Here is a 17,772-nt window from a genome sequence, read left to right on the forward strand (position 1 = left end):
AATATTTATGTGTCCTTTATGCTTATTACGTAGAATTTAGTTGAATATCAGTCAAAATCAAATACTGCAATTCTGCAATCACAGAAACATTTGCAGAAAATATATCTTTCTGCAGAATTGCAGAAAAACAGAGGCATTTGCCTTTATTTATCAATCAATAGACTAATTTTCATTATTTTCAAGCTTTTTGATTGAATTTTGCACTTGAATGTAGCCCAAACATTTAACATGTAATTCAAACATAATAAATATGAATCCTAAAATCATAATAAAATGAAATTTGAAATAAATAGTTCTTACGTTTGAATGTTGGAATGTTTTTCTTATGACTACATAAAGTATAATTCTGAAATGTCTGATTGGAAGAGATTAAAATCTCTAAAGGGAAAAAGAAGTTTGTATTAATTATTAGAGTGGAAATGTTCATGTTTTTGCTTCTGAATATTGTAATTTTTGCTGCAGAAAGTTGGTAGTTTTACTGCAGAATGTATCTGGGACTGGTATATATTGTATATATTGAATATATTGTATATATTATATATATTATTAGCACTGTCGAGCACCTTTATCATGGAAACAAGGCGCTTTGCAAATCTGTTAGTAATTATTGCATATCTGTCATCAGCCTGATGAGGTATACGTATGTACTAATGAACCACCTATTTGAATTGATAACGAGTGGTGGGAACCCATATGCATGACAAAGCCCCCAAGTAGGAATCAGTAATTACCTGATTCATGTCTAAAGACTAAAACATCTTGAAATCTTTTACAAGTTTTGTTGCTTTTCATTATAAGTTATTTGTGTTATGATGACAGTGCTGATATTGACCCTTTGAATAAACCATGTTGTTCTCTATTTCAGCTCTGAAGGAACTGACCCAAATGCTCAAGTCAACAACACTGTAAGTTGAGCTGACTCTTTGTTCTTAATGGATAAACTTACATGTAGATACAAGGTGTTTGTTGATATGCAGCTACCACAGATAGTCTGTTACATCCCCATGCTTGCCGTAAAAGGCGACTATGCTTGTCATAAGAGTCGACTAACAGGATCGGGTGGTCAAGCTCGCTGACTTGGTTAAAGCATGTCATCGATTCCAATTGTGTGGATTGATGCTCATAATATCAATCACTGGTTTGTCTGGTCCAGACTCGATTATTTAGAGACCGCTGTCATATAGCTGGACTATTGATGAGTGCGGTATAAAACAACAAATCAACCAACCATTACATCAGTTATGGACCCGTGAAGATCCGGGCTAAAATAAAATCAATTAATCTTCAGCAACCCATGCTTGTCGTAACAGGCTTGCTGACTTGGTTGATGCATGTTATTGTATCCCAATTGTGTAGATCGATGCTCATGATGTCAATCACTGGATTGTCTGGCCCAGGCTTGATTATTTACAGATGGCTGTTATATTGGTTGAATATTGTGAGTGCGGCAATAAACTAATAAACACATTAACACCGTGAGTTCTGACTGTAATGTCAGATATTTTGATTCACAAGAGTCAACACTAGTGGCATCATTAATTGGAAATTTGAGTATCGATACATCCTCTCAGAAGTATCTTGATATATTGATATGCCGATAAATATTACAATTCATTATTCTGTATGTGCATAGATAAATATACCCATGTACACCTGCAATTGATAAATGCTAACTTGCCAGCTATGAACGGGGCAGATCCATCACATGTTTGAATTGAATTTTCTGCTTTCTTATTGTCCATTGTTACCATGGTAATCTAATGTGTTAACATTTCTGTGATGATTAATTATTCATTTTGTATTACAATTCATACATTGCCTTAATACAGCTTTGTCAGTTCAATTTTACTGATACAATGACACCCCTATTATGCACCTTGATCCCAAAGTCTGCAGCTGAATTCAGATGGGTCCAAATCTCATTTTGATGTCCAGCGTATATTTCTAGGTTTGTCAGCACCAAAGTGGTAAACCTCAAAGACTTAGTGCATGTATTTAACCTAGTAGGATACGTCTTATTCAACTGAGGGGACATGGGTACTTGTGGGATTTACATGTAGTGGTGAACGTCTGAGACCTACATCGCTTCAGCCTTCCCCCCCACATTGAGCTGACACACCGTGATATAAATAGAATACTGTTCAAAGCGGTTTTAAACCAAACTCACTCTCTCACTCTTATTCATACATCTTCCCAAGTCAAGGGGGTTAACTGACTGTAAAAGTCCAGTTTCCACCTTTGCCGAACTAGGCTGGAATTTCTGGGCTTGATTGTAGTGCCACCAGGGACTATTACAAGTTATGTCCCTTCTATATCCCTCCTATTGACCAATCAGATTCCACCTCACATATCACTTGCATTTGATTCAAACAAAATGTCAGCACCCGGTCAAGATGATCTGATCGGTAATTAAAATCGTTTTTGTAATGTAGAGGGTCCAATATAAAAAACCCTCCATAATTGCAGCCAAGTTTGGCAAGGTTTGAAACTGGACTTTATAGTCAGGTAAATCCCTTGCCTCGGGAAGATATTTACATATCATGAGAACAGACTCAAGAATGGGCCAGTGTGAAAAGTTATTTCATGGCACCGGAGGCTCTTTTCACCTCATTTAACTGTATGAGTTTTCACCCCATTAAGCTTCAAATATTGACAGCAAGGGGATCCCACATCCTAAGGGACAGTCTATAGATTTCATGCGCAGAGAAACCTTGATAATGCCTGCGATGGTTAATCTTCTCTTGTAGTCTCCCATGTGCTCAGTGAACCCAAACATCTGTAGTCCTCAGCTCAACCCACTATGATGTGACTTTATAGCAATTGTTGACAACTTATCATGCTTATATTGATATTACTGTATTGAATGTATAAAGGTGGATCTCTTATCAACATATTGTTTGGGAATTATAGGCTTGATGGCCTACGTTTTCCAAACTAAAACATACATAGTCCTCATCTCATTGAGGACTGGTGACATGCATTGCCAATGGTTGCAATATTTTGAATTCAGTATGCTAAAGCTCCACACAAGCATCATCTACCCTACCATGAGGATAAGGAAGAATTCAGTGGACTGGTTCCTGATCGGTGATGTGCCAGACAGATTCTCTCGCCGACCTAGTTTTTGATGTTTACGGATGTGGTTTTGGAAAGACCTGGTCTGTAGGTGGCAAATATATTGAACAAAAATATTTTCACATGAAGTTTTTGTTCTACAAGACATTATGTTAATATGGTGCCATGTTTTTTAAATTGGTCTTGTCAGTCACACAGTTTAATAGAATGTAATTCACTTTGTTTGGGGTGAAAACTTTCAGCATAATATTTTTTGGTGGTTTTCATGTTTTATAACATCTGACTCTTCCATATTACTAAAATTGATCAGTCACAGCATAGCAAACTTCTTTTGAGTATATTCTCTAGTCCTTGATGTGTGTCACTAGCCTCATGCCAGCTGGCTAGTGACCCGGTTGAACAAGGTACTCAGCTGGTAATGCATACAGAAATAGGATTGTCAGTCATTGATTGTTTGGAAGATGGGTTGTCTGGAATAATGAGATAAGAATTTTATTTCCTTATATAAATGAATGTATACTCACAGCCAAAAGAATGTGTACCATAGAAACATTTTGAGAAGTATGTACGTTTAGAAGAGATGTTGTCACAATTGATGACAAAACTAAAACTCAGTTAAGTGTTACCACAGAGTGTCTTTTTTCTTATCATGATATGCTGCATGTGATTTCCAAACTTTACCCGCTAATCCTGCATGAGACAAATGGTGCATCTCAAGTCATGAATCTATGACATCACATGTGATGCGTTCATGAGCGTTCACACAACATGACAATATTGTCGTTTGTGCATCGAAACAATCTAATATCTCTCATATATGAGTAATTCTTCATATATTAACCAACATGTATGGTATTCACATTTCTTTTGTCGGTGAGTATATATATAGATATTGGTGTCCTGCTCATGTTAACATCAGTTCAGTACTAGATCGTAAAGGACATTTGCTTCTTGAACATTTTGTAGGCCTCTTTCATGTACAGATTTCACACAGATCAACTTGTCATTGTATTGCATGGTATCAGTTTCTAACCTTTAGAATACCTGAGTTTCTTGACTACCTGAACTTAACTGTGTGAAGTGACTAATACGATAGTGACTTCAGTTTGTGGCTTTCCCCAAGATGTGAGTCTAGGCATCAGGTAGCTGTCTCACAGACAGGTGGCAACGGGCTCTTGTTCTAAAAGGTAACTGTATAATGTTTCTTGTAGAAATTTGATGTTTAAATGTCTTAAGTTTAAGCATCATAGAAAGCTTGCTTGACAACGGTATAAGGATCTACACCGAAACGTCGCCTTTACAGTAAATTTATACAGAAGTTATCCATAAATTATCTCTACTTTGTCATCCGTCAACTTCTAAGAATTTGGTTTGGTCTGGTTTGTTGTTTAACACTCAGCAATATTCCAGCTATATGATGGCGGTCTGCAAATAATCAAGTCAGGACCAGACAATCCAATGATTCATATCATGCGCATCGATCCATGCATAAGTAATGCCTATGAAACAATTCATCTTAGAATAGCTCTTAAGGCCAATCTGCGTTTCGAGCAGTACATACTTGTCCATTCTGCGAACACCTGGTGTCGACACTGATTTTCAGTGATCCATTCATAAAGCTTTCACTGCTAATTTGCCTGTTACACCCAATTGAAGCTGCTTCGTCGGATTATCGAGACTGGTTGTTCTCTAGGGTTAATTTTGCACATGAATACTGAACCTATGAGTGAGTGAGTGAGTGAGTTAATTTAAAGTCACATCGGCAATATTTCAGCCATATCGTGACTTGAACAAGTTATGCAGTTATATTATAGATTTATATAAAAGCTGTCAACGAAGGACAGTATAACAACCAGCAATATATCACAGATCATAAGTGTAAAACTAGTTTTAGAGCAATAAAATGATTTGATTACAACAGACGACACATTATAAAAACAGGCTATTAATCACCAACAACTAAAGTTAGGCCACCATACTAGGGACCAAGGGGACTTACAGTACCTTAGCTACCTACAAGGTTCCCTAGCAGGATTTACACCATTCCTTTAGTTATTGGCGAATGTTGACGAGATTAGCCGAACATTAAAATATACAAATATTCTACGGTTAAAGGCAATTGTTGTAATTATAATGTCCAAACAAATCTGATACTTCAGCTCACCTGAACAGAAACATGTTTTCAGGCCAAAATAGCCACGAGATAGGACTGAGGCAAACCCATATGTTTATCGTTCACAGTTCTACCGGGTATCTTGCAATGCATTATACAGGGTTCAAATGCCATTTGTATGACTTTGGTTGCGTGTTTTGTAAGAGGCTGTCGAGTATGCTGTACTTATTGCCAATGATATAAATACCACACAATGTTGTTGACAGCGGTGTTAGAGCTCAGTGTAGCGCTTGTATAACAAATAAATGGGTGTGGAAACACTGTGCCTGATTTGCTTGACCTGCTACAGTGAGGGAGTGACTTTCGTTAAAAACTGCTTTGAATCTCTTACATCACAGCATGTTTGCCTGATGTGGGAGAACAGGCTTTATTGATGCATGTCCTCACTGTTTACCACTTTTGTGAATTGAAGAATCAGACCTGAAAACATAATCAAGTTGAATCTGGAATTCAAACCTATGATCCTAGGTTTGTTGGCTGTGCCTTTGATGACTGGGCCTCCTGTGCCACCTGACTCTAGTGCAGACAGCCGAACATGTGTGCATATACTAAGATGAATGAATATTGGTATTTTGACATGCATCAAGAGATATTGATTGTTTATGTGTTGATATTGAAATATCAATATGACCACGTATTGGTCAAAGGTGCGAATTTTGCCAATTGTGTCTTTGAGCGTGTAAGTGCATGATAAAGAGTTTATCATTGATAGTCTCATTTCTGAATGGGGAAGCAAATGTGAATTTTGGCTTAAACACGGATTTGACACTGAGGACCAGCGAATTAAGGTTTCCATTAGTCCTTAAAAATATTGGAACGGGTATAAAGGATTTATTCTGTCTCACAGAAATGCACATGCATCCTGTATAGTGCTTGTGTCGGGGTATACGAGATGTATTCCCCCGCTGAGAAATTTATTACCCTCCAAGGCGGGTAAGACAGTATTTTATTAAGATCATGTGTGACCACTGTTACGATTTCCATAGGCTTTCAGAATAAAAATGGGGTATAGTTATTTGGGATTTAAGATCGTGGGAATTTACAAAATTCCCAGTTATCTTTGTGCTCACACTGTAAATTGCAATGCACCTTTTTATGAGGTACAGCACAACTAAATTTCTGAAAATGGGTACAACGTGTGAAGCCCATTTCTTAGTCCTGCACCATGGCCGTGGAATATATTTATTTTATTAAAAAAGATAATCTAGAAATGCATACAAAAGCAAGTCTAGCCAGTTCAAGCTAGCTCTATTCTATTCTATTCTGAAATCAGCATAGGTTTTTTTTAAATATTTTTAGAGTCAAGAAGGATATTGTGTAATATAAGATTTCAGAGACTAAATGTTAGTCTATCCATTTCTCTATTGCTAAAAGTGGCGTAAAACCGTACTCATTCACTCTGTTTGAAAAAGCAGAATCCTGGATCCGGTATGTATATAGAAGGACATTACTCATTAACCATGGTAACAATATTTCATGAATCTGGGAATTTGTTAATCCAGACGTTGCCACTAAGAACAGTTGTGTCTGTGTTAAGACATGGAGGTATAGGCGGCCTGCGAGGTCATTGTGTCATGAGCAGAAAACACTGGGCTGACAGTGTGAGGAGGCTGTGGGAGGACTCTGGCAATCAGGGAGCTTTTTGTGTGAACTTAATCTGACTTGTACAGTCAAAGGAGACAAAAACAGTAGACAGGGAGCTTGAGCAATGTAATTGTGGGGACCGAATGTAACAGTGAGCAAGAGAGGTGTCAAGTCCTTGCTGCTGCCTCCAGCAGATATATTGGTGACAACATGTATGTAGACGTGGTGGAGTTTATCTTTCAGGTGGAGTTAAACCAATAACTGACACACACAGACATAGACACACACATAGACAGAAACACACACATTCACGCACACTCACATACATACGTGCACACGTATGCCCTCACCCACAGAAACACACAGACATGCTTAAACACACATTTACACATGCACGCACACACACACGCACACGCACTCACGCACAGAAACACACACACTAAGACACAGAGACAGAGACACGTTCACAAACACACAGAGACACATACATACATACGTACATACACACACAGCACATGCACTAAAAGTCACACAGACACATACACACACACGAACAGCATACACACACACAGATTCCCACCCATCTGCAGCCATGCACACACGCACCTCTTCGTAAACACCACCTCAGCAATCCCACACACAATGTACTTTAAATTATCACAACACACACAGAGAGATCTCACATGTTCAGATTAGATACACATCGCCGTGCCCACCTTATCAATACACCTTTGTTATTATATATCTTGCTCACCTACGCTTCATGTTAGACATTGTTTATTTGTTTACTCTAATTTATCAGTATGTTTATCGACAGTAAGAAAGGTATAAAGAAATCCTCCACAATCAATCAATCTTTTCAGGTCCAATAAATTTTATCGAGACCAGTTTGAGAGGAGACATTGTCCCATTGCCGACTACCTGGCACAAGGAAGTTGCACTTAATGGACGCCTGCTGTCATGCTGTGATGGGACACTCCCTACTGTTCCCCTGTCAACAGCTTTCAGACCCATCTGCCCTCAATTAGGGGTTAGATACATACATGACTTAGCATTCAATTCAAATGTTCATTCAGTTTGTATTTATTAAAATGGCCAAAACTTAAATTCGGCAGGAATAAAAATAAATAAATTGAATCATGTTTTCTTTAAGATGTAATATTTGATCATCATGATCGTGTTGATGTTCATTTACTTTTGTAAAAAAAAGTATTCATTTCAAGATATTTGATTAAAAGACTTCATTTGTCTTTTTTGAGATGTGATGTTTGATCAAAATATTACTGAAGTTTGTATTTTTGTAAAAAAGCCCATTCATTTCAACAATGTTAAAGATATTTGATTAACAAACTTCAAATCAACATGCTTAAAAACTGTAAAACAAATTATTTTCATCACATCTTTTTGTGAATTTTTATAATTTTATTTCTAATATTGTATGTGTGATCAAATAGTTATATCTTCAGGTATTTAGCATGTTTATCCAATAATGATGAAAGAGACTGATTATTTAAATAGGATGTGTGAACAGGAGTGAAATTAAATAAATTGATCTGCTCAAGTTGGAATTATTCAAAAATTATCTTTTCATAAAAAAATATTAATAGAATGAGTAGAATGTAATGTTTATGATAAGTAGGAACATAGCAATAATAATAATGAAAATTTTCTTTAATCAGATCTTTTTATCCCCACCCACTGTAAAAATATAATGAAGTTATTATTGGTGATAATGCATATATGTCATGTATACCATATGAAAATATATGTTATTAGAGACAAAATATGTCCTATATTTCATGTTAACACAACTTATTATAGGATTAATTAGATAAATGTGACATATCTGTTATCAAATTCCCCAGTGTTTAGGTTTTGGTTGCTGAAGTCTGCAATCATCCCAGTGACGATATGCCTTTGAGAGATAAGATTGTAAAAGTATCCCCATGTATTTTGAACATTGTCAAGTCACACCCTTTCTCTATTTCATCTGGGCTTCCTGCTGAAGCACTTCTGGTGTTGCCTGTGTACGAGGAAACGTTGGATTTTGGCAAACCTGCCCCACCCCCTAGAAACACCAAGCTTATTTGCCCTGCCGTGCCTTGGTAAACTCAGAGGTTGTGATTCGGGATAACCCATGATTAGTGAGTCGCTAGACAGGCAAGGATGAAGGGGACGCCCTTATTAACATAAGATCTCGTTGGTTTCGGAAGCTAGTGTTTGCCGGGCATTGGGCTTTAAATGTATATGAGATTAATTTGACATCTTAAGTGTTTCAGTAGTAATTAAGCTATATTTGCAAGATGGTGCCATCTATGTGTGATTTACTGTAATGAGATGTGTTATTTTGTGCAAATGGAATAAAAACAAAGAAATTTGGATGTTAGAAGAGAACGTTATTTATCACGCCAATGCTTGATCAGGCCAACACCCTGGACTGCGTGTCGTTGAAAGCTGCACTGTGTAGTTCAAATTGTCAAGACTTCGTAGACAAAACATACTTCTTTCAGTTGTGGAATAGTCAAGTTACGACTGTGAAATAGTATCAGAAGTTAATTCAAGTGTAGACAAGGTCACAGTATGATTGGTCAGTGACTTCAGTGACCGTCAGATGTGTTGAAGTTGGCTATAGAAACAGCACGGGAAGCTTTGGAAGTGAGTTACATAGATATTCATTTTTTCGTGCCAATTCATATATATCTATATATATATATATATGTATATGGTTTTGTCACAAAATTGTAGCAGGGGATGGTTCATTGTACCAAGCGTTGAGTTTAATTATATAAATTGTCAGTGATTATTTGTCTGTTGTTATATTGATTCAGAATTTTACCTTGATTTAATGATCCTTCACGAAATATGAGGGTCCTATAAGGTGATCATATTTTGTAGTGTACTGTACTGTATGATTTGATAATTATGTAATTACAGGACCTGTACCTGTACCGGTATGTTTCTTGTCATGTGTTTGGTACAATGAATGCAATGTCCATTCTATACATTTGTGCATACTGGACGCACATTTGTGCAACGTGTCCAACCCTGATTCATGCTCTTTGGAATTTTTGTTAGTATAATAAGTATAGTTCTCAAAACCACAAGAATCAAGGCTTTATACCATAAGTTGTAGCAGGGTCATGAAGGGAACAAGGGGTTTTAAGCGTCCTGCGTTAGGTTTTAAAGCACGAGCCATGTTTTAATATGACATTGTAAAATAATTCAAATAAATTCTAAATTGATAGAAAACAGCTGCTCGACTGAGCTGAGGTTAGCTTGCGCTATGTCACATGACATCCACTGGCCAGGAAAAAGTGTGCGTCTTTTTGCTTTGAAGCTGGGTATAAAGGATTTATTCTGTCTCACAGAAATGCACATGGACCTGTAGTGCTCGTGGCGGGGTATACAAGATTTATTCCCTCGCTGAGAAATTTATTACTCAGTATTTTATCAAGATCATGTGAACCAATCAGATCTCATCATTCTCAAATATGTTTAGCTCACCTGACTGAAAGTCAAGCTGAAACTTTGTAGGAATGATCCCAGCTAGGGTTTTCCTAAAAACTTCTCACAGAATACAGATCTGATTTTAAATATGGCCGTCATTATTCTTCATAATTTGGTTTCAGGGCCGTGTTGCCCTTTTATTTCAGAGGTACTGATTATCATGTTGGTCTTGACATACCACTGATATTGTTTGATGAAAATAATGACTATGACTTCAACCTGATAAGTATATTCATTTTAAATGTGTGGATTATTTCATCTTTGCATGTCTCATATATTAATAATATGCATATCTACAAGAAGTTGGGAGGCCCAGGTGGGCCAGTCGTCTTAGGCGCCACGATTTGTTGTGCAGAGTTGTGTCCCTTGGGCACGCCAGAAACCTATGATTGTGGGTTCGAATCCCGGTTTGCCCAGATTATGTTTCTATGTTTGTCAGCACCATACCCGTGCTTGTGAGTTTCACCTAAGTGGTAAACGTCTGAGACCTGCATCACTTCGGGCTTTCCTCCCACATTAAGCTGACACACCGTGATATAACTGGAATGCTGTTAAAAGCAGCTTTAAACCCAACTCACTCACTCACTCACTCACTCACTACAAGAAGTTGTACCATGTGTATACTACTCAAAAGTATTGCCCTCAATTATCACGTTGCTATGTTAACTTAAATTTTTTCCAAAACCTTGTGAAATAATATTGCCCAAAACAGACCTAGACAATTGACAGTGACTCTCACTAGTAGTTTGATGCTTGCATGTTTATTCTTTAAAACTGTTCCAGAAATGTTATGTTCTTCTGATAATTGGCAGTTTTGCATCCAACATTTTGTCTTCATCGATAAGTTTTACAGTGTCTTTGCATGTGGTTTACAAAGCAGCCAAACATAGCTGCCAATTTGCAAACCGGAATGATAATCAGATGGTTACCTTGGTTCCAATGTCACATGGAACATTCTGTGTCATTATGCCGTGACAGAAGGAACATTGCTCATGCTGTAATCCACTGGTTTGTTTGGTCCAGATTTGGCCGCTCTAATAGTGCTACTGTGGCATAAAACAACAGTCACTCACTCATTACATACCAGGTGACCCGTGAAGATCCGGGTAGGAATAGGTCATCAGCAACCCGTGTTTGCCGTAAGAGGCGACTAACGGGATCAGGTGGTCAGGCTTGTTGACTTGGTTGATGTATGTCAGATCCCTATTTTGTGGATTGATGCTCAGGATGTCAATCACTGGATTGTGTGATCCAGACTTGATTGTTTACAGACCGCCGTCATATAGCTGGAATATTGCTGAGTGCAATAAAAAAAACAAAACATACCAGTTGATGACATTTCCGAACCCATCATAGGCCCCTTAACATTATGAACAACTTGCTGTGGCTAAATTTAATTCTTCTGCTCCGTTTCATGACTCAGTTTGCTTAATTTGTCCATGATTATGCTGAAACCTCTGTGGCGGTATAGGAGTGTCTATACTTCTTTGTAATTACAGTAATGCTATTTGCATTGAGAGTTCAATGAAATACAAATTGCCCAAACTGTACAAACATTCCGTCATGTACAAGAGGTAAAATTTGTTGTTTGGGACAGATTTCGGAAGTAATCAGGGGAGTGTCCCTGTGGATCCACCCTTATCAAAGTTTCCTTGGCTGTGTTATCAGCTCCTGGCCCTCTCTGCATTACCACATGGAACATTGGTGTGTCCACCTTCTCGGCGGAATGTCAGACCAGGATGCATGTCTCCACTCCTCAGCATCACCGGTATTACTGTGATGTTGCTTCGAGACGGAGCAAACTTGGTCATTTGGGTCAGTTTGGCGGGGTGGAGCTGCCTTGGGAGGAGTCTGTCACAGGCTTTGATGTTGATGGTTAGAGTTGCTGTAGCAGAGATACCGGTAGGTTGGGCATCTCTCGGCTTAGTTTGTTTGCAGTGTTGTAACCCTGTCTGTATTGTTATTACACATAGAGATGCTTTGTTTCGTCTTCTCAGTCTTTGCCAACTACTTTTGTGTCTAATTATTGTGTTAATTATGAATTTGTATAGTGCACTTTCCAATTTATAACAGCTCAAATGTGCTTAGAACATGATTGATCTTATTGTTACCTGGTCAATGGATCAGTGAGCACTCGATGTTTACTCTCAGCTCCCTGGGAGTATCCAACCCAAGCAGCCTGTGGGTGCTAAACAGTTTCATTCGATGTCTTTGCTCCTGTACAATAGATTTTGGTCTGAGCTTGTATGGACTACAACAGCAAAGTAGCCTACTAGACCAAAATTTTAGTAGATTTTGGCACCAAGGCCCTGTTCAGTGCATGCCTCAGCCCTATCAGAAAGTGACTATCGGTATTCAGGGATCGGCTGACTTCTAATAATGCTGCCGGTCCTTCAGGAGTGCGGCATATGGTAGCTTCTTGGACTGGTGCACACTTACCACCACTGCTCATTATTGGCTGGTCTGGTTTTAAAAAATGACAAATGAGGGTGCATACTACCCAAGTCTTAAAATGAACAATAACTGATGGAGGAACTGATTGAGGTTGACTTGGAAGGTGTCAGAATACAGGGGTGGGTCTGATGCCCTGCTCCCCTCCCTGGTTCCACGCGTGGCGTGGCGTGGCGTGGTGTGGCGTGGCGTGGCGTGGCGTACCTGTTGGTGCATAGGGTAGTATGGGTCGTTAATCAATACACGAGTGACTTTTGTTTAGACTTTCAGGCATCTTCAAGATAATTACTGTGTTTCTTGCCGATTTTGCCCTGTGGGGTTCTGGGTCTTGTAATCACCTGGCTGGGTTAGATTCTGGATCCAAAGCAACCTATGCTGGTCATTAACGGTGACATAATGATTTTTTTTTGTGTGTCATCAAACCTGACAGAGTGGATCGTTGCTCATAGTATCACTCACTGGATTATCTAGTTCTGTCTCAATTATTTACAGGCTACATTCAAATGGCTGTATTATTGCTCATTGTGCCAGCGTTTAACTCCTCTTGATTGCATTCATTTGGTGAATCATTCAGCAGAGTTTTTCAGTTCTATCATAAACACCCTCCCATGAAAACAAACCCAGGCACATCACCACAGCATGACTGTCCCTATTCCAAAACTATCCTTATTGCTCTTGTATAATGACATTTTCTTTTCTACTCTCCCTAAACCCGTTCATAGATATCATTTTCAGGCATACACTTGCAAAGTAAATTACTTCCTTTTATCCTTTTATTCATATGTTTCTAGGTTTCAACTGAGCTCAAAATTGGGTCCACCAGACGGTCTAGCTAAGTCCCGAATAATATCACCAGTTACGATGTGTTAAACCTATCACACACTTAGAGGTGAAATGTATACATTCATTACTTATATTCATTATATACAGGTAAATTGGGTACTCAGGTCGGGTGGGTACTGAGCAGGACCCTGGTACCCACTGGACTACTTGGACCTATGGTTAGTCACGAGATATATTGTTTAATGACAAAAGTTATCTAGAACTCTATGGTTACACTACAAGTCACCAATGTCCACATTTCATTCTGACTATGCACGTAATCCTTCTGACTTTCATATGTTTGAATAAAGATAAAGCTTCAGTCAAATTCAGTGTATGATTGACCAGATCATTCTATATGTGTATCTAAGTGCATTTTGCGAGGGCTATGGTCAAACTAGTCCCAATCGGATATTTTGTACCCATCTGTTGAGACCTGTAGCGGGTACCCAGTTAGGGTCGGGTAATAGCGGGGTGGGTACCCGGGTAGTAAATTTGGACGTGTCCCAGCCCTATTACATATCATCTAAATCTGTTGTGTACATGAACTCGGTAGTCATAAATATTTCATACTTGATCAACTTATTTTGAATTAAAAGCACTGGCCTTTCATGTTTAATTAGTACATTGTCCATCTCATTAAAATCAGATCTTAGTTTTCGCTACCGCTAAACAAAGATCTGAGGACATCCCATTACAGGTCACGTCAGAATGACCTCCCGCAAACTTTGACCGATCAATGACATGACTGACAAGAAATTGACATTAGCCAATCAGAAGGCAGCTTTCTCGAGCTTTACGACACTAGTTTCAAACTGGCAACTACGCTTCGAAACATATGTTGACATATTCTCGGTTAAAAAATTTAAAACTGATAAAAAGAACACTCTGGAATGGCTTACAGATGGCTTAGATTGTGTGGATATAATCATAAAACCTGTAACTGTCGTTCGGAATACCCGCTGTTAAATACTTCGAGGTTGAATGATCAGAAAACACATTCTGTCTGTCACTTTCATGATCTGGTAAGCGACGCTCTGATTTGTTGGATGAAAGGTCGTTCTGACGTGACCCGTAATGTGATGTCCTCAGATCTTTGTTTAGTGATAGCGAGAACTAAGATCTGATTTTAATGAGATTGGTACATCGTGTACGTTCTCTCTTTAATATGGAGGATGTTGGAGTAGCCTGATGGTTAAGGTGTTCCCTTTTCACGCCAAAAACCCGGGTTCGATTTCTCATTTATGGTGTCCCCAGCCGTGATATTGCTGGAATATTGCTGAAAGCAGGTTATAACCATACTCACTTGTTTTAATGCGTACCTGTGATGGTAGTATTACAAGGCACGAGGGATGGATTCTGGTGTATGCAATGACAACGCATTCAAACATATGATGTGTACGATCAGTTCTACAAACAGGAATTGCTCTGCAAAAGAAAACTATTTTCCTTCACACAAGCATGCGAATAGCATCAGCATCCAATGTGTGAGACTGCAAGATGTGTGAGGCGGTGCGACATGTGAGACGGTACATGCTGCACGTAATCCTGGCAGCTAATGGAGACAAGCAAGCATACTTTCTGGATGGGGAGGAAAAAAATCAGAACAAATATACTTTACCTTTTTTTTCAAAAATCCTTTTTGTGTCAGGTATAAAAAGAAATTTTTCTAATCACAACACAAAAATAAATTTTGTACCTCCTGAATGGTAAACCATGTTGCTTATGTTGTAAGAAGGTCAAAAAGGACATTTCTATATCAAAGCGCTGTTCAATCTGTAGAGAAAAGCTTGGATAGGGCAAGTTTGAAGACAAACATTCCAACAACACCTTACTAAAAGACATCTGTTGTGATTGTGTGGTGTGGTGGAGTAGTCTTGTGGTTAAAGCGTTCGCTTGTCATGCTGAAGACCCGGGTTTGATTCCCACATTGGTACAATGCATGAAGCACATTTATGATCTTCCCTGCCATGATTTTGCTGGTATTTTGCTAAAAGGAGCTTAAAGCAATATTCTCTCACTGTTATTGATTGTGATTAAGCTAGAAATAACTGATTACCTAAATGACTTGGAGTTAATGTCTAGGTTTCACATTTGTCCTCACAAGCATGTGCTTGTCATACAACGTGATTAAATAGATCAGGATCGTTGTTCCTAATATTGAGCACTCATGTAGCTGTACAAAGACTAGATGACAACAACTGCTTCTGGATGAGAATCATGGTCCAGTGATCAATATCACGTTTTCAGTCCTGAAATACGTTACTCACTCACTCACTCACTCACTGTTCATCCTAGTTTTAATACAGTCAGTTAGTGTATGCTTGACCTTCTCAACACCTTCTGACATCATCGGTTGACTCTCTGTGACATTTCCAAGGTGACCTTCAGAAGCCCTCAGCCCTAGTCCTGCTTCGTACTTGAATTATGTCCATACTTATTTTGTGATAAGCACCAGAAGGTCGGTGGTTCGATCCCCTGGCTGTGTTATACCTGCAGACATTAAAAGATGACACTTGTTGTTACCCTGCCCCAGGGGATCAAACAAAGACTGGTTAGCAGAGAGGCAGTATAATGTGTCTGAGTACCATGCCTCACAGTGTCTCAGTGGGTTTGCAAAATAACCGGTTGGGACTTATATAAGTATAAGCAGCCACACATACATACAGATGCATGCATGTCGCTATGAACATTGTAAGCGATGTTAAACCCCATTTCACCTTTCCTCATAATAAACACAGTGTTCATCAGTCGCTTGTAAAATGTCGGGATGGAAAAGGTTACAATGTCAACCCCTCTTTATGGTCCTGATCTTATCTTAAAAGTTTCAGCACAAATGACTGGCCACCAAGTGGCTGTAAACGTGACTTGATTTTAGGACTAGCGACAAGTCACCCCTTGGCACCTTGTGAAACGTACAGTGGCAGTTAATAATCGTTTTCCATAAAGACATTATCTTCATCATAGTGGCGTAGAGCACTGAAGATGCGTGTCTGATTGCTAATATGCAATCAAAATGTCATGCTGAGAGTCTGAGTGAAGGAAAACTTGAGCCTTATGTATTACGAAAAGGACTAGTTCTACGCCATGACTGTGGAAAAAAATGTTTTCTACTAAAAGCCAAGGCAATCGTGGATTAGATTAAACCGAATTTAGTTTTCTTGATTCCACAGCAGCCACAGTTAGCCAACACAAATGAAAATCGGGTGGTCACGCTGACAATCTCAGTTAAACTGCGTCTGTGGTGTAGTGGGTGATCTGCCCAGAGAATGGAAGGTCCAGGGTTCGATCCTGGCCCCATCATACCAAAAGATGTTAACAGATGGTACTTGTTGTTATCCAGCCTGATGCACAGCATTAAGGAGATGAAACAAGGACTGGTCAGCTTGGAGTTTGTATAATATGTTAGAGTTGGGTATCCATGTTAAACTGTGGCTAGCACCATAACACCGACACTTGCTAGGAAAAGCAGCTGTACATATACACATGTGCATGCACATCTCTTATTAGTGCAGTTATTTTTAATGTGCTGTTAAACCCCATTTCACCTCATTGTACATCACCTTAAACAACATATTATTTTGACAACAGGTATTTTTCATTGCAATTTTTGTGATTCTTTTGATAAAAGCTGACATAGGTCAATTTGTAAAATTGTGAACTTGGAGGCCTGAATGGTTTCATGTAGTGATCTGGTTTGAGTTTTTGATTTGATACCCGAAACAACAGCATGAGGGTTGATTTGTTAGGTGAAACAGAAACTTAGCTTACACGTTGGCAGGATGTGAGGATGAGAGAAGGCTATAAATTATCAAACAAAATATGTCAAACAATATATTGTTTGAACTGTGGTCACTGATGTGGGTATCACTCATTAGTTGCTGTACGATAAACCCATTATGAAGTGGTAGGTCCCAGGCTAGCAACACAAACTGGTCGTGGTTATGAACAACACAAACTGGTCGTGGTTATGAACAACACAAACTGGTCGTGGTTATTCTGAACAACACAAATGTTGTTTTCACATCTTTCTTTTTTCTCATTGTTATGTATTGTAATCACCCGGTCAGATTTCAGCTTAGAATTGGTCACCGGCAACTAGGGCTGTTACGATTCACTTGCGTATTCGGTGAATCGAACCGTATCCATTCATGAATTGA

At 38.7% G+C, this 17,772-nt stretch overlaps 1 protein-coding gene across 1 annotated transcript in view; it reads left to right on the plus strand.

Annotated features, from left to right (window-relative positions):
- LOC139450480 (Krueppel-like factor luna) overlaps positions 1–17,772 on the plus strand; it is a 63,061-nt gene that overhangs the window by 6,866 nt on the left and 38,423 nt on the right. Inside the window, exon 3 of the mRNA XM_071232190.1 lies at positions 866–905. Coding sequence (XP_071088291.1) covers positions 866–905 — 40 coding nt within the window. The remainder of the gene's footprint in view (positions 1–865; positions 906–17,772) is intronic.

This window comes from Haliotis cracherodii, unplaced genomic scaffold (genome assembly GCF_022045235.1).
Source record: "Haliotis cracherodii isolate W230 unplaced genomic scaffold, xgHalCrac1.p SCAF_8, whole genome shotgun sequence".
In the NCBI taxonomy this organism is placed as follows: Eukaryota; Metazoa; Mollusca; class Gastropoda; order Lepetellida; family Haliotidae; genus Haliotis; species Haliotis cracherodii.